The sequence below is a fragment of the Spinacia oleracea genome, chromosome 1 (genome assembly GCF_020520425.1).
Source record: "Spinacia oleracea cultivar Varoflay chromosome 1, BTI_SOV_V1, whole genome shotgun sequence".
NCBI lineage: Eukaryota > Viridiplantae > Streptophyta > Magnoliopsida > Caryophyllales > Amaranthaceae > Spinacia > Spinacia oleracea.
The window spans coordinates 132683287-132708722 of record NC_079487.1 but is presented as its reverse complement, the minus strand read 5'-3'; the positions used below and the strand labels follow the sequence as shown (position 1 = coordinate 132708722).

Genomic DNA, 25436 nt, shown 5'->3' with positions numbered 1-25436 from the left:
GTTGGGTTGTAAAAAATTATTTGTGGGTTCGGGTCAAATTGGGTCGGTCACTTCGGGTTCAGGGTTGTAAATGCTTGTTCAAGACCTATAACTTTCGGGTTCGGGTTAACTCAACGGGTTGAGAGACTTTGAAATGCGTATTATATTTTCATTAATTTATATACATAATACAGGCACAAAATTACAATTTTTTCTACATAAGTTTATTAATAGTCAAATTCAACCATGAAATGACATAATAATTAGAATCATATTACACCCAACAAATAATAAGAGCGTGTTTAATATGCTTAAAATTCCTTATAACTTCATTTATTACTATAAATACAATGATCCCAACAAATAATAAGAGCGTGTTTAATATGCTTAAAATTCCTTATAACCTCATTTATTACTATAAATACAATGATTTTCAATCGGTCGGGTAAAAAATGGGTGATCGGATTTTGATCCATTACTTTTCGGGTTCCTCGAGTTCGGATAAAATTCAGTTATGGATCACAAAATCTCGATTAAGACCAGTACTTTCGGGCCGGGTTTGGGTTGGTTTCCGGGTCTGTACGATTTTGACAGGTCTAGTCGCAGCATTAGAAAAGTTAAGAAGATTGCCAAATATCAACAAGTTTCTGGCTGGAAAATTTTAAGAACACATACAAATCCACAAACTCCTCCAAAAATTACAATTCAGCGCAAGCTTCTTGAGACCATGTAACAACACTCGTTGATTTGTTTTCTCATAAATCTGTTCAATTTACCAATGACTATCGTATATCAAATTGAAACACATACATCTAAAATTAAATGATAGCTACAAAACACGAGTAGACGCTACAACTAATTTGATTTTCATGTACAAGTATGGCAGAGGGCACGATGACTGCTGTGTACATTAATCTTGTGCTTCTACTGCATTCTCTCTTCTTGCTAAATACTGAGATAGTCGACTACTGAGTGGCAGTGAGCTCTCCACAAACATGTAGAGACAAATTAAGCACAAACCTGAGTGAAAACAGCACCATAAGTTAGTCAAGTACTCAAATACAAGTGATGTTTTTGATATACTTAAATCTGGGTGTAACTAGTACAAATAAAATGGTAATTGTGACCAGTAGTTTAGATACTTGTATTTCAAGCACTGGATTGGTAAATATAAGCAATAGGGAAGAGCATAAAAAGGGATGACAGAGGAAAAAAAAGTAGTTGGACACCATGCACAGAAATCCTTCTGCACATAGAATACAGATTAAAGGGGTGATATGGAACTGTATGCTGAATTTAGCTAGTATGGTGCGAAATCATGTTCAAACAAACAAACAAGCACACATTCTAGTCCTGAAAACCTTTTAAAAGTCTTCAACATGAACCTAAAGATTTAACTGTTAAAGAAGTATGGAATCCAAGTGAATGCAGATCCTGGAGAATGAAACTTCAATCGAGGGAATTAAGAATGCATGATGAAAGGCTACTCAAAGATGTTCCCATGCCACAAGTGAGAAAGAGACCACAAACACCATACGGTCTGCAAAAATATTTCCCTAATTACCGGGATCTACGTTTCATAATGTAGCTGAAAAGTACAACCATGATCTAATCGATTTAAACAGCAATATGAATGCATTAAGAAACTTATTACTTTTTGATGGAAAACAGCAAAATAAGGCACACACACTCTTAACTGGCCACAAAGAATCACCATTAACTCTGATCATCGTAACCAACTGAAGCACGTAATACAGAAGGGAAAAGGTAAACGAAGGTACCAGCATAAGCAACTGTCACCCCAGAGACGATCCTTCCAAGAACAGACAGCAAATAGAGGCAGATAACAACCTGCAAAACATACAAAACGAGAATGAAACATCAATCTGAGACACCAAAATCTTCTTCTATACATCCACATCAAATCATAAACAATGCTTGGGCCATTACACAAAATACTAATTAGAGCAGCTTGAAAACATAGCTTCCATCACAATTCAGCTATGACAATAATTTCGAACACAACGAGACAAGCATGTTCAATGAGTAAAATTCACAAATATCATGAAATTTCTGTCATAAGGTTTGCATCATAGATGATTAGAGTCACTTTAATGAGAACGCAATTAGTCAATTACCGTTAATTATGTCAAACTTTTCTGTCTACACTTGACTTTGATACTCATCCCCACTGTTGCATACTCCCTAACAAATAGCCTTATACTCTAAATATGCACATCAATGTAAATCAGCAAAATCATGAAGAGGTATTAGTGATGTAGCCTAACAAATAGCCTCGTACAATATTACAATGCACATCAATGTAATTCAGCAGAACCAAGAAGAGTTATTAGTGATGGCTAAAGTGATGGAGTATACCCTAACAAAGAGCCTCTTATCGTGACCGGTAGCCGCAACTCGAAGAACAGACTCAGCAGCTCCAACAGTATTAGCCAAACAGGCGAAAATGTTGTTAGCAGTATCTTGTGAAATCTGCCATTCTAATGGATCCACAGGTGCCCTGCATATTCAATCACAACCAAATACAATCATTCTTTTCGTAACCCCAGCAAAATGAAACCCAATCCATACCCAATAAACATAATTTAATTACTCTATATTTCTCCAATAATTCCAATGCATATCATATCAAAAACACCGATTACTAAATTCAAAATTCATCAAAAACCCAAAAAAACAAAGAAAATCCCATATAATTATAGTAAAAAAACTGAAAGATAAACCCAGATTCAATTTTGAAACCGATAGAAGCAAACGAAGATTTGGGGGAAAGTAGAACCCTAAAAAGAAATGGGGAAATCATAAATATAAAATAAGAGAGAAAATAGAAAAATTAAAGGAGGAAAGAATGCATACGAAATGTTAAAGTGACGGAAGAGGAGACCGAGGATGGCAAGAGAGCAGAGGATGACGAGGAAGACGTCGGAGAGAAGAGAGAGAAAACTGGAGTTGCGGAAGGAACAGTGGTAGTATACTAATGTTCCGCTTATCAACATTACCATTGCCTTTCCTCCTTGTCTTTGCGCTTGTTCTTGCTCTTGCTGCTGCTGTGCGTCGTCTTCCATTTTTGAGTTTCTGTCTCTTTTCTGTGATCAATGTGTTGCAGTTTTTTTTTTTACAGTTCCTTTCTGTTGCGGTTTGGGGTACTGCATTTTTTTTGTTTTATTTAATTTTATTTTAATCCTTCTCTGTTTACAAATCAAGCAGCGATAACCGTATGTGGATGTCTCACGAGTTGGTAACATTTTGAGGAGGTGGTACTTGAGTCTTCTATCATACCTCGTCCAGAAATTTCAAAACAATCCCCTTGATTGACATATTAAGTGGCATTTTCGTAATTATAATAAGCAAATATACAATCTAGAAATTGCAATGTACAACATATTTGATATTTAAAAAAATTAAAAATAAAAGAAAATAATGTTAATATAAAAAGATATTGTACACTTAAATAAGTAGATTGTATATTTTGATAGTTATTTACGAAAATACCCCTTGATATGTTTATTTGCCAATCAAGGGGATTGACCGGTTGGAGCTCATACCTCGTCTGCATCATATGATAACACAAATTCTTGTTTACAAAGGGTGTACAATAAATATTGTACACCGTAGTAAAAGTTAACTCAAAATGTTTAAAAGTTAAGCTTATATATGTAAAAGTTATCTATTTATTAGTGATAATTTTTTTTCATTTTAGTAAAACATATTTCTTCAAAACTACTAATAATGTATAAAATTAATCATTTAACCATTTCTATCAACTTTTTTTTTTTACTATTATAAAAGTTAATCAAAACTAGGTTAAAGTTACAAAAAAATGGGTAAAACTTATCTTAGTGTACAATAAATTTATTGTACACCTTATGCGCGCAAGACCTTTTGGTATGATAATTAAAGTTGGATCACATCGAAATTGAACTACACCTGTTTTAGAAAATTTTCTATAATAAAAAAACATTAATGATAATTCAGCAAAAAAGAACAAATAAATAAAGGCTAGCTTTTCTACGTGATGTTTCTTTCGGTCTCACCTCCTTATCTACACCAGTGTATAAAAAAGCGCAAAGCGCACTAAAGCGATATGAGTCCTAGAGATTAAGCGCAAAGCGCAATCGCAAGGCACGCGCTTCATCGAAGTGAAACGCACTTTTTAAGAATTAAAGGTTTTTACTATATATACGGAGTATCTTACTAAAATAACCATAGACATCAGATTTGCTTCCAAAAATATATTACTCTTTGCTTTAACAAAAATAAAGCATATAACATAGTGTTTATCCAGAAGCTAGGATCGGCTGTTGTGATTGTTGTCTTCTTCTGCGCTTAAGCGCCCTTCGGCGAGCTTAATCACAGGAGCTTCGCTCAAACCTAATTAAGCGTTTTGCCCGTTTGCCCTAGAGCTTCGAGCTTAAAAGCGCGCTTTTTGAAACACTGATATTGATTAGTGATTCGTTATGATAACGATCTGCAACACATTTAATATTGATGTTCTCATCTTTTAACAATACATACCATTAAAAAAACGATGATTTTATAACGAATATAGGACACATGCCCACATCTATACTACTCCCTCCGTCTCTTTTTGTTTTTTACGTATTCCATTTTGGGTGTCTCATTTTGTTCTTTACATTTCTTTTTATATTATCACATAATACATTAATATTCTATCAGAATTTGTGCCCAAATATTATTTTAACCAATTAAATCCATTGGATATTAAATATTTCTCATTTTCCCAATGTCAGATTTTTGATAAAAGTGAAAACATTATAAATTAACGTAATTTTTATTGTTTAAATAAAAAAGTAGAGTAATTTCAATGCAAATTAATTAGTCATTAAAACGCGTGTAAAATACCAAACGTAAAAAACAAAAAGAGACGGAGGGAGTAATATTTAATAATAAACAAATTTTAATAAAAGTTGTACATGGCACAGGATCAGTGTTTGTTTTGTTTCATTTGTAAGGTCTTGCATTAACCACTACAACAATTTTTTACATTTTAGCAAACTTATCAGTTCCACCTTTATTTCAGCTAGTGTTGCCAAACAGAGTCAAAGTATTGATCTAGTCTTTGAAACTGAAGGTCTGTGTACATAGATTACATAGATTACAAGTCCGAACCCCTTATTTACAATACCTTTTGAAAATATCTTGACATAGCACCCAAAGCAACTCCATAAAAAATAGGATACACCACAAACACCATAGTAATTGTGGTAACCATTCCTATGAACATCAGGGCATTCCAGTGCATATCTGTAAATACACAAGTTAACCCCGCAGAAAAACCGACTGTCATGCCCACGAGCCCTAGGTAGAGGAAAATCCCTCCTGTATTCACGGTGAAATTTCTGTGCTCTTTATGTTCCATAAACATGGTAACAATCAGCAATAAAGCCGATGTTATTGCACAGAAACAGGCTAGACTGTTAGCCTGTAAAAACACTTTGAAACCTCTATTTGATGACAAAAGTGGCAAGCCTGTGTCATGATTGTAGCCACCAGGAGGGTGTAATGTCGCGGAAAATGTTGCGCTGATTGTTAGTGTTGCTACCACCAACAGGAAACTCGCTTTCTCCTTGATAGCCTTTGATTTCATTTCCATTTCCGTGGTGTTGTTGGATGATGAATCGTTGTTCTTATTAGTTGCTACACTTGCTTCAGCTTCCTGCTGCTTGTTTAAGTTGTACTTCTTTTCTTTACTTTTATGTCCATGCTCATCATTTCTTGTTTCTATAATAAGACAAGTTCTTTTCCCATCGACTCTTCTCAACAATGAGTCCATACGTTGGATCTGCATTATGATCAATTCAATTCTTGTAAACTTGATCTACTCATGTATAATGCTTCTTCATTTCTTAATATTTGCAACAATTCGAGTTTTGCAATATGTGTATACTAAGGGTGCGTTCTATTCACCTAATGATTTTCACTTATTTTTTCTGAACTTATCTGAACTTATCAAAACTTATTTTAGGTATAAATTGTACTTGTCAGCCTATTTCCTAACTTATCTGAACTTATTTTCCCTGAAATAAGGGGAAATAAGGTGAACTTAACAGAGCTTAAGTTATTATGTAAAATGTGAAGGTATATATGGGAGGCAAAGAAGGTGAGCATGTACCTTCCACTTTGGATATTCGTCTTCACAAAACATTTGTCTAGCTATAGACAACTCGTTGTTGATTGCATTGCTGTTGATATTATGTTTTTCCTTCATCAAACGAGCCACAGTTCTCAGATGAAAGCCTTTCACAGCCAAATGTAGTGGAGTGTTACCATCATCATCACCTGTATTGATTAGCTCCTTAAACTCTTGCAATTTCAGCAAATACGCAATAACTCTCCATTTGCCTATGTCTGCTGCTACATGTAGAATGTTTTGGCCCCTGTTAGTCAGCAAACATATTGTGGGATGAAGCAATTTGATGATCTTGACATGCCCCTCTTTTGCAGCATGATGAATTGGAAAGGATCCATCCTCATCTTTATCACGCTTAAATTTAATAGATGGAAATTTTGCTAGCAATAATTTAACCCCCTTAACATAACCAATGTGAGCTGCGTAAGAAAGTGGGTTCCTCCCTTCACTGTCGAATGAATCCACCAGCTCCGGAGCTATTTCAATTATGCTCTCTAATATAGCTGCATTATTTGAAAAGAATTTAGATTAGAATTCAATTAATCGCAATATGTCCAGCGTTTAGGAACGTGCCTAAAGTTCAATTGCAATAGCTACAGTTTCCTGGCAGCTATTGAAAAGTCATCCAAATTGACGACTTTTGGAGTGCACGTACACATTTTCCTGCTCACAAACTAAGCAACATAGCATATGATCAAGCTTGTCTATCTTATTTCTGGGTGCGCATACAAGAAATTTCACAAATAATTTGCAAGTCTAATTCACTTACCCGACTTCTTTGCAGAAATTCCTACGTGGACTACTGATTTCCCCCTTATCAGGTTATAAAGTTGCATATTGCCTTGCAGTCCATGGATCATACGGTTGACTAGATCGTTCTCACCCCAATTGATGATGGCCAGAAACAAGGGGCAAACCTCGTTCTTGTTTAAGCAGTATGCTGCTTGTGGACATTTCTCATACAAGTAGTTGGCCAATTCATTATGATTTCTTAGCACCGCAATATGCAGTGCTGTGTTTCCTTCCATATTCGGCCTTTTACATACGTGATCCAAAGGGAAGTTTGACCCCAGAAAAAGAGCTTCAAGGGACTGCAACTTGCCTGCCTTTGCAGCTGAATGAATTGGTAGGTTACCCTTATTATTTGCTTGCTCCATTAGTATGCCGCATCCATACCGCTGTAGAAGCTCACCTGCAAGCTGATGCTGATCCAAACTAGCTGCAATGTGAAGTATAGTATTGCCGTCTTCAGGGCATCCAAGGTCCTTCAGCTTAAACCCTTTGTCTAAAACCATTTGATTCAGTTCACTCAATTTCCCATGGAGCAAGACTTGATACATCTTGTCATCAATTGGAAAACTCTTAATTTTACTTTTAGCCCTTTCTAAGATCAAAGTTAGTCTCTGCGCCACATTTTTGTCTAAACCTTCAATCCTCAATTTCTTGGCCAAGCCAATTGCTGCGAACCCTTCCTTGTTCATCAGTCGAATATTGACCCGTCCATCTTGAATAATGAATTCAACAATCTCAACATGCTTAGCTAGAGTTGCCAAGTGCAACGGAGTGTTGCCATCTTCGTCTTTCTGATTGATTAACGAGTCCATACCAGGTAAGTTTTTCAGCAGATGAGAGACTAATTGAGAGTCAGCTGTCAATGTTGCCAAATGAAGAATATTCTGACCCTTCGCATTGAGCAGGAACATTGTGCTAGCTAGCTGATCGATGATACTAATATGGCCCCCAAGAACAGCCAGGTGAATTGGAAAGGATTTATCTTTGTTGCATATAAATGCACTATGTGGAACTTTTCTTTGAAATATTTCAACTTTCTTCAAATAACCCCTACAAGCTGCATAAGTTAAGGCTGTCCACCCTTCTTGGTCTGTTAAATCGATTAGCTTATCATCATCATAGCTAAGCAAGTACTCCAACATTTCTGCAGTGAGTTGGTATAAAAAATCGATCACCATAAAAACAATACGGGAAATGTTTTTAACACACCAAATGTTGATTTTGGCACACCCACTGTGAGAGTGCAGTTTTCTGTTCTCTACTCACATAGTCACATAGAGTGGTGCTGAAATCTTTATGTGATGTGCCAAAATCAGTTTCCAAACAACACATATATGAAAGCATGAAACTAGTTTGGCTCGGTGGTCAATAGATCCAATCCGATTTCAACTCTCCGCCGAGTAAGTATTTTGAAATAAATCAAACAAAATCCCTCATAAGTCATAACTTTAATTTTCCTTACATATCTCATCAAATAATATTTCAAATTAAGATTATAATATTCATTCTTCTATACTCTGGATTAGCACGAGAAAAATCTAGTTTACAAGTAATTAAGAGTAACAAACTGATACCAAATAATAAAGTGGAATAGTGCACCTGTTCTCTTGGCAGAAACGGCAGCATGTAGTACCGACTGACCTCTTGCCAAACAGCCAAGGACATCATATTTTAGAGGTTGCAGCCTCTGTAACATGTCCTTGACCAAATCTGTAAGCTCTTTCTTGATGGCTAGGTACAAAGGAAAAAATCCCTCTTTGTTCATAACATAAGACGCGGGTGGATACAGTTCAACCAAGTCCTGTGCTATTCGCTCTTCATCATATTCCAAGGCAATGTGCAGTGCAGTGTTCCTTCCACCATTGTTGTTCCACCCCAGTACTTGTTCTGCTTTGTTGTTTTTCTGTATCCAGCAAGTCAGGGCTTTGACAGCGGCGAGTTCACCCGTCTTCAAGGCCGAGTGAATGGGAAGATCTCCTTGAAAGTTCCCCTGAAGCATCAGTGCTGGCCATTTTCTTAGAATGTAATTAACCAGATCTACTTGTCCAAATCTGGAAGCAATATGAAGAACATTACTCTTATCCATTGCACACTGAAGCTTAAGTACATTAACTTCTGATGAGACGGTGTTGTGGAAGTCGTTAACTTTTCCGGTGACCACGTACCGGTACATCTCAGCGTTAATAAACGCATAACCCTCACCACCCTCATCTTTAGATATGGATGTCATTGTGTGCAAACTTTATATTTATGTTAATCAATTTATGTGTATGGTTTTTCCAGCGAGTGTTCATGGACACTTGTTAAACTTCATTTACGTCATATTTAAAGCTGAACAACATGGTTGAAGTCAACGTAGAAAATATTAAACCAACACTATTTGATTAGTTAAATCGACAACAGCATGTGATTTCTTGACTGGAACACTGGAAGTAGACAGTATTAATTAATTAGATTAATTAATTAATTAAATACTCAGTTAACAAACCACAGATAAGGCGATAATTTAAGTGATGCAGAGCGGCATTGGTCAATAGAAGTCGCCTATGTGTGATGGAGTAGGTAGCCATCTAAGTTATCTACTCTGTCTCTAATAGATTTTTTAGAGGGAAATCTAATTTAAATACATTGTTTGCCATCTAAAGTAGTGTTATTTGCAAGTGCGAGAACACATCACTCAAACGTGCAACCGGTTTTACCTTGAAAGGTATAACCAAAACTATTTCCAGGCACATTTGCTCTCAAAGTCCAAGTATATGGACAGGTAAATAGCTTTGCCTATACTATTCTCGTTGGTACAACCAGTGGATGATGGTACGAGAAAACTGCCACTGACTAGATATTTAATTACTATTTACTAACTGTTTATAAATAACCGAAAACTTGTACAATGTTTTATCCCTGATGTGGTGGGAATTTTCCCATTTCAAATGCATCCAAACCCTCATAGATAAAACCAATTCTTCATTTTCGGGGCGATTTTCGGGTACAAACACAAGTAGTAAGAGTACTACAAACAGTGCAAATTGGCAAGAAACACAAGGAGTAAAAGTACTACATAAAATGCACATCAATGTAAATTACTATTAGCAAAATCAATAGAGGTATATATGACTAAAATGATATACCTAAAAAGGAGCCTCTTATCATGGCCCGCAGCCGCAACTTGAAGAACAGACTCAGCAGCCCCAACAGTATTAGCCAAACATGCGAAGATGCTGTTAGCAGTATCTTGTGAAATTTGCCATTATGGATTCACAGGTACCCTGCATTTTCAAAGACAACCAAATAAAATCATTATCTCCATATTCCCAGCACAATAAAACCCAATCCAAACCCAATAAACAGAATTTAATTACTCTATATTTCTCCAGTAATCCAATAGACAGAATTAAATACTCTACTCTTTTAAGTATTTTCATCATAACAAAACACCATTTGCTGAATTCAAAATCAAAATTCAGCCAAAACCCAAATAAATAAAGAAACTTCTACAGAGAACGGAGTATTTAAAATCTGAAAAATAAACCCAGATTCAATTTTGAAACCGATTGAAGCAAACAAAATTGGGGGAAAATAGAACCCTAAAAAGAAATGGGGAAATCATAAATACTAGTATAAAACATTAAAGAATAATAAAAGTAAAATTAAAGGAGAAAAGAATGCATACGAAATGTTGAAGTGGCGGAAGAGGAAACCGAGGATGGCAAGAGAGCAGAGGATGACAAGGAAAACGTCGGAGAGAAACCATTGTCTTTCCTCCTTGTTCTTGTTCTTGCTGTTGCTGCTGCTGCTGCTGCTGCTGATACTGTACGTCGTCTTCCATTTTTTCTCTTTCTTCCCTGTGATCTAAGCTGGAGTCATACTAAGAATCAGTTTTATTGGACTTAGTTTGACTAAATTTATATTATCTAAATTTATCTGAATTTATTTTATCTAAAAAAATTATTTTGTCTGGAATACACTAATTTAGGTGTGAAAAATGTCTGAATAAACCTAAATCCTAATTCTGGAACTTGAGCCCAGAACCTCTGTCTAACTCGTCGTCTCTACCGGACGACTCATTAGTCAAGGATCCCCTATATTTGTACAGAAACACACGTAATCCAATGTGCTTCTTTGGACGCTAATATCTCTAATTGCGTTTAAGTTAAAATTATAAACAATTGATATTTGAAATCCTCTCATTGATATGAATTTAACAAGATTTCACCTGACTATTTTTTCTTACATAATGGTGAAAGAATGATTGTCAAAATTGAATAGTGTACAAATGAGAAATGATGCAATTATTGCGAAACAGAGGTAGTACTAGATTGTATTATCAGAAGAATATAATTGCGGAAGCGTATCTTTCTCCCTCGGATCGATGAATGATGGGTTTTAGATCTTCCAATTCTATATATATGAAGTTTATTTATTGAGAGACCATAAACCTAACACCTATATGCTATATATATAGGGATCTTCCATATCTCCTATTAAGCCAATCATAAAACAAGAGATATAGAAGTGAGTCTTTACACATATTGGCCCTTACCAATAAGATACTAAAAGGCTATAAGCTCGATATACTTAAATATAAAATCGATCATTTTTAGGTAAACTATATCTTTTAATTAAACAGGGAAAAAGTAATAGTTAAACAAAACTTGATTAAGCCGACAAGAACTAGATGGTCGGACGGGCAAGAGATGGGTCCGGCGAACGTGACTTAGCACGGGTAGCCAGCTGCATTGAAGGGTATTCCTTGTTGTTGGTTTGCATCTGATGAATTATTGTACTAGGTAATTTGGTTTTACGTGAAATGAGGTGGAATTGCGATAGACTATATGTCTATATCGGATAGTGAGTTTTGTTTATGGCCAAGAATCGGCAGCAACTTGATGAGAGGTACGTGTACTACGTATTTGCATTACGCATTAAACGAAGTGTTGGCGTACATAGCAGGGCCGGTTTTGGGGCGAGCTAAGGAATAGGGCCGCCAAATTTGAATTTTAAATATAGTGTAATTAACTTCCTAAATATACAAAAATACCAAGTTGGAGCATTGGTTAGGGTATTTTTTTTTTTTTGGTTCTACTACGAGGAGTTCCCACCGCCTTTGGCGAGGTAATCTCCCGTGGGAGTTTGCATGGTTACCTCGATGGGCAGCATCCCTCCCAGTTGAGATTTTTTCCATTCCCAAGGCTCGAACCCGAGACCTTGGTTAAGGAGCAAGAGACCCTTAACCACTCATGCCAACCTCAATTGGTATATTGGTAAGGGTATATGACAGCTAACAATATGTACATTGACTCATTGTTATTTTTTTTTACTTATTTTTATTACGGAGATCTATGTTCGACGCACCTAGCTGTACTTTAACTTTTTTTTAATTTTTTTTTTAATACAAAGATTCCTATGTACAATTGATTATGAGAGCCAACAATTTTGACACATTAACCCATTTTTCCCCATTTTTCATCCAACTATCGGAAAACTTTTCATCTTTAAATTACTTATCAAATCTCGTTTTCAACGGCTAAATTTTCAATATTACTATGAAATTGAGAATATTATATAATTGTTTCTCTCTCTAATTTCATTGTATCTTCAATTTAATTTTGCCAAAATTTTAATTAAATTATGCGAATATTTATTAACTTTTGCCAATAATTTTTTAACGTGAAATGGGTTGGAATTGTCAATAACTAATATAGATAAAAAAATTACTCTCTCTAAAAACCCCTTCTCCCAAAAACTCAAACCCTAGCCGCCGCCACCGCCCTTAGCACGCTCGTTGGTGGCCGGAGCACCTCTGCTCGCTCAGGTCGCCGGCGAGCCTGCTAATTTAGCGCTTCACCGTTCCTAGTGAGTTAATCTTTGTAGATCGTGTAGTTTTCCGGCCGAGAAGTGAAAGAGGAACCAAGCCGCCACCGTCTCGCAGTTTCCCCATCCTCTTAGTTCGTCGATCTCGCCGGATTTCTTGTTCAGAATTAGTCATCTCTGTCGTGTTCAAGTGTGGAGTTGCTGTGTTCAAATAAGGAATTATTGATCAGATCAAAGTTCACAACCTCGGCGTCCTATCTCCAAAGCTAACCCAAGCGCCGCCGACGATAATCTCGCCGGTAAAGGTAAAAGTTTAGGGTTAGGGTTTCTTGTTTGGGTTAGGATTTTGCTAGTTTAGAGGCTTATTTGATCTGATTTTGGATTGACTACTTTACCGGATTTAACCTTGTCGCCGTCGTCTTGTGGTGTCGGAGTAACCCGATCTTGACGGTAAAGGTAAAGATTTAGGTTGTATTGGTATTAGTTGTAGTCGTTTTTCTTGAAATCCTAGTTGTCCCTAATTGGTTTAGGGATGTGCGTGGCTTTCTCCATGTGTTGCTTGTTTTTCGACAGGGTTGATTCGTTTTTGAGTTTGTTTATCTTTAGTTCTTGTTGGTTTTGGTGGGTTGTAGTGTGTTGGTTCTCTTTATTTTCGTTGGATGTGTTCCTATATGAGGTTGTTGCATTTGTTGTTAAACACATGTTTTTGGTTGTGTGGGTTGTATTAAGGTGTCCTATGTGGGATAGCCTTTGTTGGAAGATTGATGGAGAAAAGTTGGGATTAGTTAATAGGTTGTTGGAGGCAGTGATAATAGATGTTGTTTCCTCTTTCACAGATTGGAAGTCATTATGTGGAGGAGAGGGGTTGGGATGTAAGTTGAGGGAAGAAGGTATGTGTGGGAGGGGGTTTTGGTATTCATGGGTCATGGTTGTCTGTTCGCTGTTGAGATTAACTAATGTTAATTCTCAATTTAGGTTAGCGATGACTTTGTTTATCGCTTTCAAAAACTTTTATTTCAACGCTGCTCCCCGTTCTACGGGGGTTCATAGCATGCTTTCCGAGTCACTTTTGGTGATTCTTATAGCTTGTGAGCAAATCTCAGGCTCTTTGCAACCGGCTCGTGTCGTTACTACTCTTCTACTTCTTTCCTTGTATGTCAAGTTTTACAGGTTCTTAAGGTCGCCTTCAATAGTTTACCTCCCCAGCAAATCAGTCTTCAAGGAACTCACTAAAAAAGGCTTTGGCACGCTATGTGTGGTCTGGCGTTGTAAACAAAGCCAAGTCAACAATCGAGGATCCAACGGAGAAGAGCCTATGCATTTAGTTTGTTTTGTAGTATGTGTAATGGTCTATAAAGACCCTAATACTTTGTTTAGTGTGTAAACTTTTTAATTTATGTAAAATTAAGCCTATGTCAAAAAAAAAAAAAAAAAAAAAGAAGAAAAAAGAAATGGGTTGGAATTACATAGCGATAGACGATATTTGGATAGTGAGTTTTGTTTATGGCCAAGAACCTTCCCCGTACAATCACGATAGACGATATTAAGTCAATCTCTCTACCAGTCTACCACCCAGAACCTTCCCCGTACAATCACGGAAGTTGTCAAGTCGGCACTCTCGATCCAAAAGTAAACGATTCAACAAAATGTGTTACTCCCTAGTCCCTAATGCCTAATTGCCTATATAAGGCTCGCTCTATCCCAAAACAAACCAAAATTATTGCAATGTATAATAAATAATTAAACCATTAGTTCTCTTAATTACTACTAATTAATTACTACTTTTAATTTCATTCTTGGTTTATACACAATGCAGTGGGGAACACTGGATGAAGGTGGTGCAAGGCCTTCCGAGAGCGAGGTTTTTGAATTCTGTGGCCCTCGCCACCTCACTTGTGTCGATTGGTAAGTCCATATTTTTTCGGGTCCAAATTACCATCCTGCAATATATATTTACCGTTGGTGGTGATAAAGGTCGCAAGTTGCGACAACATTTAGTTGTCGCAATCTTATGTGTCGCAGTTTAATTGGTACATATAGGCGCCACGTAGGCTATGCGTCATCCGAATATTTGTACTACCAATGCAATATTTTTATTTTGAAAATATGTAAATAAGGTAGTCGATATAAAAAAGGAAACAAATTAGAATATTAAGATTTTCCCACCTTTTTTGTACATATATAATAGATTATATATAAGTTAAATATTTCAGTTTCCAATTTAAATCATGACACGTAAACATGTCATGTCATCATTGTGACACGTCTTAAAGGTCGCATGTTGCGACCTTTATCATTTTCGTTTACCGTTTGTGTAACATTTCTTCCTATTGATTGGTATTATTGTTATTTCAGAAAAGAAAATAAAAGTAAGTGATTGACTAATTACAAATAGGAATTTTGGTTATAAATGACTTTTATAAGAGAGTTTTTGTGAGAAATGGCATTTTATAACGAAAGTGGTAATTTGTGACCTAAAACAAGAAAAGTTTAGTTGACTAGGGCCTTTGGCCGGTTTTTTGTAGCAAAACCAAATTCAATAGGAGTAAAACGGCTCTCCCAATTATGGAAAACCTTATCCCTCTTGTACATTCCTCTCACCATATGCTTACTTAATTTCCCTTTTATTTTCCTGTCGTTTCATCATTTTCCTAACCTGGAACCAAATAACGGAAAACTAATTTAGAAATTGTCATTTCCATTGTAAATCATATTACACCCAACCAAGCAGGTGTTTACGAGTACTCCATCCGTCCCATATTTATAGTCCCGTTTGACAAAAAATACGGATTTTAAAAAAAATGGAATATAGTACATGGAAAAGTGAAATAAAGTACAAATGATGAATGAGTTGCATGGAAAAGTACGTGGAATAAAGTACATGGAAAAGACAATATATTATATAGAAAAGTGGAATATAGTACATGGGTGGGATTTTCAATACATTTTTAATTAATATTTCCTCCGTTTTTAATACTCGCAACGTTTAGACTTTTGCCACTATTCATATAATCTACTTTGACTATTAGTAGTATTTTTTATATAAGATAAAACATAGTCATGTGGGATCTTGTTAGATTCGTCTCAGTGTGTATTTTTAAAATATCAACTTTTTATAATTTTTGCATAAAGAGAATTTAAGATATAAATGATCAAAGTTGTGCATTGGCATGCGTGAAACTAACAAACGTTGAGAGTATTAAAAGACGGAGGAAGTATAATACATGAGAAATTAAGTGGGGACCTAGATAGCCAAAATCAGAAACATGACTATAATTCTGGGACGCCTGAATTATAATTTTGGGACGGATGGAGTAGTATTTTGGTAATTTATACTTCCTCCGTTCCTAAATAGTTGCACAATTTTGACTTTTGACACTATTCACTTGTTTTGCTTTGACCTCAATTTTCTACTAATAAATAAAATTAAAAATTATTATACAAAGCATTATTAGGTTCGTCTTAATATATATTTTAAAAATATCAACTTTTTATAATTTTACTAATACATAATTATAAGTGTTGATGGTCAAAGTTATGCGTTGACAAACGTAAAAGTCAAAACGGTGCAACTATTTAAGAACGGAGGAAGTAGTAATTTCTATAATAAATAAACACTTATCATTACAAATTTGATTGGAAACAGGAGAAGACCACAACACAGACAATCTGTTGCGGCTAGTTTAGTTAAAGGGGTGTATGTTCTAGAAAGAGACTGCCAAAACAACCGAACAGGTGGCAATGAACTAGCCCCATGGTGGTGGGAGTTTTTCCATTTCAAACCCGTAAAAACCCTTCGAGATCAAGTCGATTCCTCCGTCATCGGAGTTATTTTCGAGTACAAACATGATAATAATTATTTCACCGGAAACCGATTCAACTCGTCCGTGACATCCGAAGATCACACACCTCCAAAATACGCGATTGCATTTCGAGGCACACTCATCAAACGGAAAACTGAAATTCGAGACTTGTATTTAGATGCAAAGATAATCCTAAACGAGTTGAATTGCAGTTCCCGATGCAAAATCGCATTCGAAGCAGTAGAGGGTTTAATAAGGGGAAACATTAAAGAATTATTAAACCCTAATAAAGATGTTTGGTTGATTGGGCATTCATTAGGTGCGGCAATAGCTTTACAAACAGGAAGAGATATGTTTAAATTAGGGTATAACTTACAAACTTACCTCTTTAACCCTCCTTTCGCCTCTTTCCCAATCGGAATACTCCCAACCCGAGTTTTGAAAAGTGGGACTCGTCTCGCTAAAAGCGTCGTAACAGCTGGTCTTTCTCTTGCTTTGAAACGAACAACAAATGGCGAAGATGACCCGTTTACTATACTCCGTGATTGGATTCCATGTTTGTTTGTCAACCCGAAAGACCCGATTTGTTGCGAGTATGTTGAGTACTTTGAGCATAGAGAGAAGATGGAAAGAAGGGGAATGGGAAAGATCGAAAGAATTGCGACCAAGAATTCGATCGTCAGCTTGATTTCGGGTGCATTAGGGAAACATAATTGGGAAGCATCTAGAGCTGGCAATGGGTTGGGTTGGGTCGAAATCAGGTCGACCCATTTATAAACGGGTTGAGATTTTCCCAACCCAACCCGACCTGTTTAATTAAACGGGTTGAGATTTTCAACCCAACCCAACCCAACTATAAACGGGTTGACCTGAAGTTGACCCGCTTAATTTTTTCCCCACTTTTAAGTGTAAATTGATTTGACTATAGAATTGCGAGGTGATTTTGTTATGGCATATCTCATAGCAAAAAGTAATACTCCAATATGTATTTGACATGAATCAAAACGTCAAATAATTATTCAATGTTGAAGAGAAAATGAGAAATAAAATCTTTCAAATCACATTCTACAGATCTATATTACATACTTGCTTGAACTTAAACGGGTTAGGCGGGTTGTTTTCGGGTTGAAAATTTCAACCTGACCCAACCCATTTAATTAAACGGGTTGGGTTGGGTTGACCCATTTAATTAAACGGGTTGAAAATCTTGACCCAACCTTTTATTATTGGGTTGGGTTCGGGTTGGGTTGGTGGGTTGGGTCAATTTTTGCCAGCTCTAGAAGCATCGTTTCTAATTCCATCGGCTTTAGTTACGAAGAATATGAAGAATATGATTGTTAGGGAACATGGTCTTTTGGTAGCTCATGGCCTTTGTCAATGGTGGGAACAGCATTCACGTTGGCAGTCTAAGACTTACCAATATGTATAACTAGATTTAAGCCCGTGCAGGTTAATTTATGTTTGTTGTATTATTTAACTAGACTTTAGCACGGTTTATATTAAATTGTTACGTTAAAATAAAACTCCTACATATATCAACTGCTATATTTTATATATTAGATTAAATTGGTTTTTTTTTTATTTTGGATTGAATTTCATTTTAGATTTATTTTTTAATTATTATAGTATTTGATTTTGGATGAAATTTTATATGAGAAATATTAATAATTATTTAAGAAAATATTTACGTGGCATGCACCTAATTATTTATCTACGCGGCATTCGACTTTTTAATTCAAAAATAATTTTGAAGTCTTATTTTTCATTGTCTGAAACCATTAGATTTCCTACGTTGCGCTCTAATATTAGATTAATTAATGTTTGATTTTGGATTGAATTTTATTTTAGATTAGTGTTTGATTTTGGATGAATTTTATTTTAGATTTTTTTATTTATTATTAGAGCGTTTGATTTTGGATGAAATTGTATATATTAGTAATTAATTAATTAATTTAAATATCTACGTGGCACTCGATTTTTTTAATTCAAAAATAAATTAGAAATCTTATTTTTCATTGGCCGAAACCATTAGTAATCCTAAGTGGCGCTCTAATAGTTCAGAAAATATGCCTCCTTTATATATGTATATTAGATTTTTCACCCTTTTCTCCATCCATCGACTTTCATGGTTTTGGCCGATACAAAAGTTTATGTAGTAATTAAATTTGACTCATATTTGATTTTAATGATAAAAAAGGAGTATTATCAAATTATATCTTTTATATATTTACTTAATCTTATCTTTTCAAAAATTCATATTACCTTATCCTAAACCTATTTACTTTATTTTATAATTGCTAAATTTTAATATTTAAATAGAACTAATGACTGGACAATCCTACGTGGACGCTCCCAATGCTCACCAAAAAAACCTCCCCTTTATATATATATACTAGATTTTAGTCCGTGTAATGCACGTTTCTATTAAATTGTAACGTTAAAATAAAACTTCAATATATATATATATATATATATATATATATATATATATATATATAGGGGAGGGATCATGTGAAAATACATCCTTATGTGAGTATGCACTATATATGAGAATGAATCTAATCCGCAGGATTAGATTCAATCTAATGGCTATGATTATATGAGAAAAACCATCCAACTTCCAGTTAAACACAATCACTCTTTCATTAAACCCACGTAACTTTCTCTCTCTAAACCCTCCCTATTCACTCTCTCCCTCTCACGCGATTTTGTGACTACTCTCTGTTCTCCCCGCAGTTTTCTCTCTCCTCTGAAGGAAACCACCATCACAGCTACAAAACAGCCAAGCGCTCCTTCGTTGCAGCTTCAATTGTTGATTTAAGGTAAATTTGAGTTCAATTGTTCTACATTTCTTCTCTCCTTCTACAATTTTTCCTAATTTTAACCTAATTTATTCAATTGAAGATGAATGGAAAAGAAAAACAATACGAACGACGAAGGTAAGCATATTTGTAACCTAATTTCGAACTTCTTTCGTTGTTTTTATACATTAATCGAAGTTACCTTTCGTTAACCTTTGATTTTCAGCAAAAAAAATAAAAATAACATGAAAAACCATCAAAAAAATCCAGAAGATACACAAGAGTAAGAATTCGGTGCTTGAATTTTAGCGAAATTTATTTATTAATTTTCGATTAATTTTTTATTTTTTCGAAATTTTCCGGAATTTATTTTTGTGATTATTTGGTCTGCAAAGTTTTGAATGTTTATTGCGCTTTTAAGATTTATTATGTTCCTTATATTTGATGTTTAATACAATCGTGAATGTTTCGAATTTTATACTCTCAATACTTTAGAACATGAAAGTTCAGAATGTAGAACATCATAGCTCACTGTGTAGAACAACTACACTGGATTTTCCCAGTTTATTGCTTTTGTGGTGAATTATGATCAAATTTCTAATTATTTCAGAAACAGAATATATATGATCTTATATTAACTAAGGTTTAGAACGAATCTAGATCATTTTAGTCTTATATCTTTCCATCTGTGTATTTGTCATCAATATTTTTGTCGTTGGTTATTGATACATAGTGCACTCTTTCCATCGTGTATTTGTGATTAGTTTTTTAATCTCATTATTCGGTTTATGATTGGACAATATATACCATAAGTTTCGCCCTCCAAAGAGTTTTCACCAAAGCGGGAGTTTGTTTTGATTTGATTTTCACTTAATACTAGAATTTATGATGTTTAATTGCGTTTTGTATGGAAAATGTTGGTATTTATTATATAAAATATATAATTTGGAAGTCAATCAAAATCGTATTTGTAGAATGCTGGTTGTAGATTAAATATGATTTGTTGCTTGTTTTGATCACGTTTGGTTTGTCAACGCATTCACATTTTAGATGAAACTGCACTGCATTCACATTTCAGACTGACTACGAGATTTTGTGCTCATGAATTAATGGAAGAGTGTACATTTGGATAAAGTTTCAATACTAGAACTAGGTAGTCAGTCATAGAATTGGTTTGTTCATTTCTTGTCGTCTTTACCATTTCTTTAGCACTTAGAAAGTGTAGTTTTGTTGTCTTTGTTGAATCGAGGCAGAAGTTGAATTCCTGGCACATATGTTTTTCTCTCCCATCACTCACGTTGATGGAAGCCTGACATCATATTGTTTATTTGTTTTCTTAGTTTAACTTTGAGCATCTATTACCATTTGCTGAAAAATTATATTTTTTTGAAGTAGCTTAGCATTATACTATTTTATACTCTCATGAACAATTTAGAGTAATATTTTATACTCTCAATACTATAGAACATGAGGGTTAAGAATGTAGAACATGATACCTCACTGTGTAGAACATCATAGCTTATTGTGTAGAACATCATAATTGCATATGTTCTAATTATAAGTGCACATGTTCTGAATTTGATGAAATTACTATTTCTCATTATGTTAGAACTTAGAACATATAGCTTAACTGCTTAGAACATGAAGTTTAACTGACTAGAACATATAGGAATAATGTACTTTGGTAACAATCCAAAGAAAGGTGAGAGATGCCATTAAGGAACAATAAGCCTATTGTCAACAATAACTTGATGTTCTAAATTATATAACTTCATGTTCTAAATTATATAACTTGATGTTCCGAGTTATATAACATGATGTTCTAAAGTTATCAGAAGGCAAACAAGCACCTGGAGAAACCATTGATTGTCAACAACCTGTTAAAGAAAGTGCCCTTGGTTGTGGGTGGACCACATTTAAAGTCCTCAATGTTCCAAAACACGATTTTTGGTACTTGATCATACTCAAACTTCTGGTAATATTTCCAAACACCTCTGGAAATATTCTTTTTTGCATTCCTTTACAACAATGACTTGAGTTCACATCTCAATAATTAACTATCTTCGTGACTTTATGATGCCTTCACTAGGGTTTGAGGTCTTTACTAGAGAAGGATACATTGCCTTAAAATAGGCGTTTTAGAACATATGCTATGGATTTTAAGAATATTTTCTATGGGTTTTTAGAACATTTGCTATGTGCTTTTGCATATTTATTCAATATTTGAACTATTTTGGTAGTTTTTGTTGGGCAGCTATTTTGCTATGTTTAGCTGCTACTAGCAGTTTTGTGTCTGTGGTGTTGTTGTAAGTAGTGGTTTTCAATGCTTGTTGTTTTGAGACATTTCCCATTAGCTCAATCGGTAGAGCTTTGTGCAATTGCACAATGATGTAGGTTCGAATCTTACATAGGCAACTCTTTGTATTCTGTTTATGATATTAATTAATTTTCATATTTGATGATTCTTTACTTATGAATCACTTCTGCTTAATTTTTAGTATGTTCTATTTATTTAAGAACATATGTATACATTTTTAGAACACTAGCCTTGATCTTTAGAACATGAAATCTTACACTTGAACGGAAGGAGGCGTGAAACTTAAGTTATCATTTTAGAGTTCATCTTGTGGGCCTGGTTTAATTCATGCAGCAGAACCCCGAGGTTTCAGCAGACAGGATCTCCAATGCCTATGCACGCAAAACACAATATCGGATTTCATGATTTTGATGATGAGGACGATGATATTTAACAGGTGCATTTGAGCATCTGTTATTTAATTTTGGTCACATGTGCCCCATCTCATAATATAAATTAAGCAAACCTTCTGTGGAAAAAACAAATAAATATGACTGGTTTTTATTGACTGACTGGCTGGGGGGGGGGGGGGCTGGATGAATATGTCATAGCGAAAGGGGTTAAATCTCTCATCGGACTTATCCCTATAAATACATCGGAGATAAGTGGTGTTTGCTCAACAACCTATGTAGGATTTGAACCTACATCCATGTGCAATGGCACATTGCTCTACCATTTGAGCTAATAGGTTTTAACAAAATATTCAAACAAGTTATTCATTGTTGACAACTACTTATGTAAAGAAATAGAAATGAAATCCCAAAACAAATATAAACCTTTAGAACATAAGCAACATTAATTCAGAACATATGCACCGCTAGTTTAGAACATAAGAAAAGGGCAAGACTGTGTGGGTTTTGATCTGATGCCACTAAGTAATATTAGCCTAACTCATCAAGAAAAAAGAATATACAGAGTAGTATGGTATTAACACTAATTGGTGAACACGGTTAATGTATACTACGGAGTATATACATACAGAAGCAAAAAAAAAAACATTACTGTTGCACATGAAGGCGCGTGATGATACAAGATTAGCAACAGTTACTTTAGAAGCAATATTAACAAGAAAAGAGACTTCTCCATGAGCCGAACCTATGATGGTACATGAGCAATCACAGTTACTACAACTTCCTTAGTAAGACCAGAGGAAGCCACAAAGATGCAAGAAAAATACAAACCTAAAGGATTCCCCCGCATTTCAGTATCAGAAAATAGTTAAGGTATCCAAATCGTCTACCGGAAATATTAAAATGTTGGTTTCAGGACAAACCTTAACATATCTAAAAGATGGTTTTTGCGATGTTCCTAGTTTAGAACATAAGCGAGGATGATTTAGAACATAAGAAGGGGTGATTTAGAACATAAGCAAGGGTAATTTCTTCCTCTTATTTCACGCCATTTTGTATTTTGCTGATAAAAAATGTACATTGAAGACCCCCATCAAACACACGCTTCTCTCCAAGTAAGATTGGCGGGGGACTCAAATCTCATATGTTGCTTCCACTATAATCTACCATCCAAGGGCACTCATGAGTAGACCTTCTGTTGGACCTTGTTGGCCTCAACCAAGCATGACGATTGGAGGAGGTGTTGTCTAGATACTAAACCAACTGATATAGGTCTTCCCATACAACCAAACCCAAAAACTAGCTCAAATATGGGAGAGTCAATAGCACGCACACACACACACACACCCACGCGCACACACACACGCGCCCACACACAAACACACACACACAATCTCGACATGGAAGTCAGAAGTATACACCTTACAATTGGAATGTAACGAAGGACCACTGCGAAGCTGATATTTAGGTTTTTCGAACTGGATAGTAATATAGGTAGGACTTATAAATGCAGTCGGGAGTACGCCATTAACTATGGGCTCATATTGAGTTTGTGTGTTCGCTAGCTCATTTCTACAACACAAGCACTAATTCTTGTTATTTCAACACGAAATCCATTCTCTCGTTACTCCAGGACTTAATATAGGAATTACTTCAGTAGTAGCAACTACATTTGAATTAGAACAAATTGCATATCGTTCATTATTCACAACAAAATCTAGAAAAGAATAACAAAAAAAAATTCAGAACATATATAACGTTTCCATAGAACATTGGGTTAAAAATGCAGAACATGTAAAGCAATAATTCAGAACAGCAAAAACAATGTCACGGGAAAATAGAGAAAACTATACAGAACACTAGAAGCAACTATTAAAAAACATGAGTATTACTCGGAACATTTTAAACGATTATGCATAAGATGTAAAGCAATAATTCAGAAATCACAAACAATTTACAACTTGCATATTGTACATTATTCACAACAAATCGAGAAATACTTAAAAAACAAACAATTCAGAACATGTATAATGTGTACATAGGGTTAAAAATGCAGAACATTTAAAGCGATTATTCAAAACGTTAAACATCAGACACATTAATAAGAAAACTCACTTGATTCCGTCAATGATGAGGACGAACTATGATGAACTTTCGATGACATTGCTCACAGAGAAAGAGTACTGATCGGTAAATCAAAAAGCATGAAACACACACATGATTAAATACGAATTTGAACACATAAATTAAGAAAACAAATTGTCATGAACCATTCGATAATAAAAAATCTAAAACAAAAAAAATCCAAATCAAAAATCAAAAATCAAAAATCAAAATAGAAAACAAATCAGAATATCAAAAACAAAACAAATCAATTATGAAATCAACAATCCAGTAATAAAAAACAACTCGCAAAATTGAAAATAAAAAAGCAGGTCACAAATTCAAAAAATCAAGAATAAGCAATTTGGTAATCAATAATTAGATAATTGCAATTCGATAATAATGAAATCAAAATCGACAACCAAAACTAGGTCAGAAATCGAAAAATTATCAAACACAATACACAAAGCAGAATTGCAAAATTGAACGAAAATTGATAAAATACCTTGGAATAAGCAATTTGATGAATGTATTCGAGAATATAATTGAATTCTGAAGCAAGTTGTAGATGAATTTGACCTTGATTAAGGTCCAGTAATGGCGGCAAAAGAAAAGAGAGAGGAGAGAAAACAGGGAGATCGAGAAAACATAAGTTAGAGAGAGAAAGAAATAAACGTGAAAAGTGAAGGATATGGGCTGGGTATATCTTGAACAAATTTACAAAAATGCCATTAGTAATCCCTTGATTTTCGGCTGTTAGATTAGAAATGATCCAAAGGTCAAGATTTATTCTCACATAGGAGAGTGTTCTCACATAAAGGAGGTGTTCTCACATGAGCCTTCCTCTATATATACATATATATATATATTTATATATATATATATATATCAACTGCTGAAAAATAGTTGGTTTTAGGCCCTTTTTTGAGCCACGTGGCCAATTTTACTTTCTTTGTGGGTTTTGGTGACTCATAAATTCAATTTTAGTCATAAAATTGCGTCAACCCAAAAATGACCAATAAGCCCAATTTTTACTCAAAATAATGGGTTTTGAGCATAAAAATTGGCTGAATTTTAACCGATCCAACATGATGGAATGGCCTTTTTATTTATTTATTTTTATCATAGCCTGACCCATATTTTGATTAAGTCTAGGTCAAACCCAAAAATCACAATAGTCTGACATAGACTTGCGAACAATTAAGGAGTAATTAGTGTTTAGGTCCGGGCGTCACCCCAGGTTATTGTATTAGTAACATTTATATTATT

General features: G+C 34.9%; 3 protein-coding genes across 6 annotated transcripts; 1 reads left to right on the top strand and 2 right to left on the bottom strand.

The window, feature by feature from the left end:
* Positions 1–657: 657 nt before the first annotated feature.
* Positions 658–3160, bottom strand: LOC110785529 (reticulon-like protein B23). Its single transcript, XM_021989979.2, has 4 exons — positions 2857–3160; positions 2359–2500; positions 1761–1830; positions 658–999 (listed from the first exon to the last, which is right to left on the bottom strand). The coding sequence occupies exons 1-4, from the start codon at positions 3063–3065 to the stop codon at positions 890–892; spliced, it is 531 nt and encodes a 176-aa protein (XP_021845671.1). The 5' UTR covers positions 3066–3160; the 3' UTR covers positions 658–889.
* Positions 3161–4895: 1735 nt separating this feature from the next.
* On the bottom strand, positions 4896–17077 carry LOC110785590 (protein ACCELERATED CELL DEATH 6). 4 transcript variants are annotated; one of them, XM_021990058.2, is made up of 7 exons: positions 16942–17077; positions 10614–10785; positions 10072–10209; positions 8543–8947; positions 6921–8087; positions 6134–6654; positions 4896–5803 (listed from the first exon to the last, which is right to left on the bottom strand). In XM_021990058.2, the coding sequence occupies exons 3-7, from the start codon at positions 10091–10093 to the stop codon at positions 5138–5140; spliced, it is 2781 nt and encodes a 926-aa protein (XP_021845750.2). In that variant the 5' UTR covers positions 10094–10209; positions 10614–10785; positions 16942–17077; the 3' UTR covers positions 4896–5137. The 4 variants fall into 4 exon arrangements, with proteins under 4 accessions (XP_021845750.2, XP_056685398.1, XP_056685401.1 ...); XM_056829420.1 differs by lacking the exons at positions 10614–10785; positions 16942–17077 and having other exon boundaries at positions 8543–8994; XM_056829423.1 differs by lacking the exons at positions 10614–10785; positions 16942–17077 and having other exon boundaries at positions 8543–8933.
* On the top strand, positions 10159–17791 carry LOC110785589 (GDSL esterase/lipase At4g10955). Its single transcript, XM_021990056.2, has 5 exons — positions 10159–10204; positions 10626–10753; positions 12985–13059; positions 14571–14659; positions 16401–17791. Exons 1-5 carry the CDS (start codon positions 10159–10161, stop codon positions 17332–17334), a joined length of 1272 nt encoding a protein of 423 aa, XP_021845748.2. The 3' UTR covers positions 17335–17791.
* The last annotated feature ends 7645 nt before the right edge of the window (positions 17792–25436 follow it).

Excerpts from the sequence above, each read along its gene's own strand:
- LOC110785529 (XM_021989979.2), bottom strand. The coding sequence starts at position 3,065 with ATGGAAGACGACGCACAGCAGCAGCAAGAGCAAGAACAAGCGCAAAGA. Across the intron at positions 2,501-2,856 it reads TTCCGTCACTTTAACATTTC|GGCACCTGTGGATCCATTAG; the intron begins GTATGCATTCTT and ends TTGAATATGCAG. Across the intron at positions 1,000-1,760 it reads GGTGACAGTTGCTTATGCTG|GTTTGTGCTTAATTTGTCTC; the intron begins GTACCTTCGTTT and ends GTTTTCACTCAG.
- LOC110785590 (XM_021990057.2), bottom strand. The coding sequence starts at position 9,173 with ATGACATCCATATCTAAAGATGAGGGTGGTGAGGGTTATGCGTTTATT. Across the intron at positions 8,088-8,542 it reads CGTTTCTGCCAAGAGAACAG|AAATGTTGGAGTACTTGCTT; the intron begins GTGCACTATTCC and ends AACTCACTGCAG. Across the intron at positions 5,804-6,133 it reads ACGAATATCCAAAGTGGAAG|ATCCAACGTATGGACTCATT; the intron begins GTACATGCTCAC and ends ATCATAATGCAG.
- LOC110785589 (XM_021990056.2), top strand. The coding sequence starts at position 10,159 with ATGCTGTTAGCAGTATCTTGTGAAATTTGCCATTATGGATTCACAG. Across the intron at positions 10,754-12,984 it reads CTGCTGCTGCTGCTGATACT|ATCAAAGTTCACAACCTCGG; the intron begins GTACGTCGTCTT and ends ATTATTGATCAG. Across the intron at positions 14,660-16,400 it reads CACCTCACTTGTGTCGATTG|GAGAAGACCACAACACAGAC; the intron begins GTAAGTCCATAT and ends GATTGGAAACAG.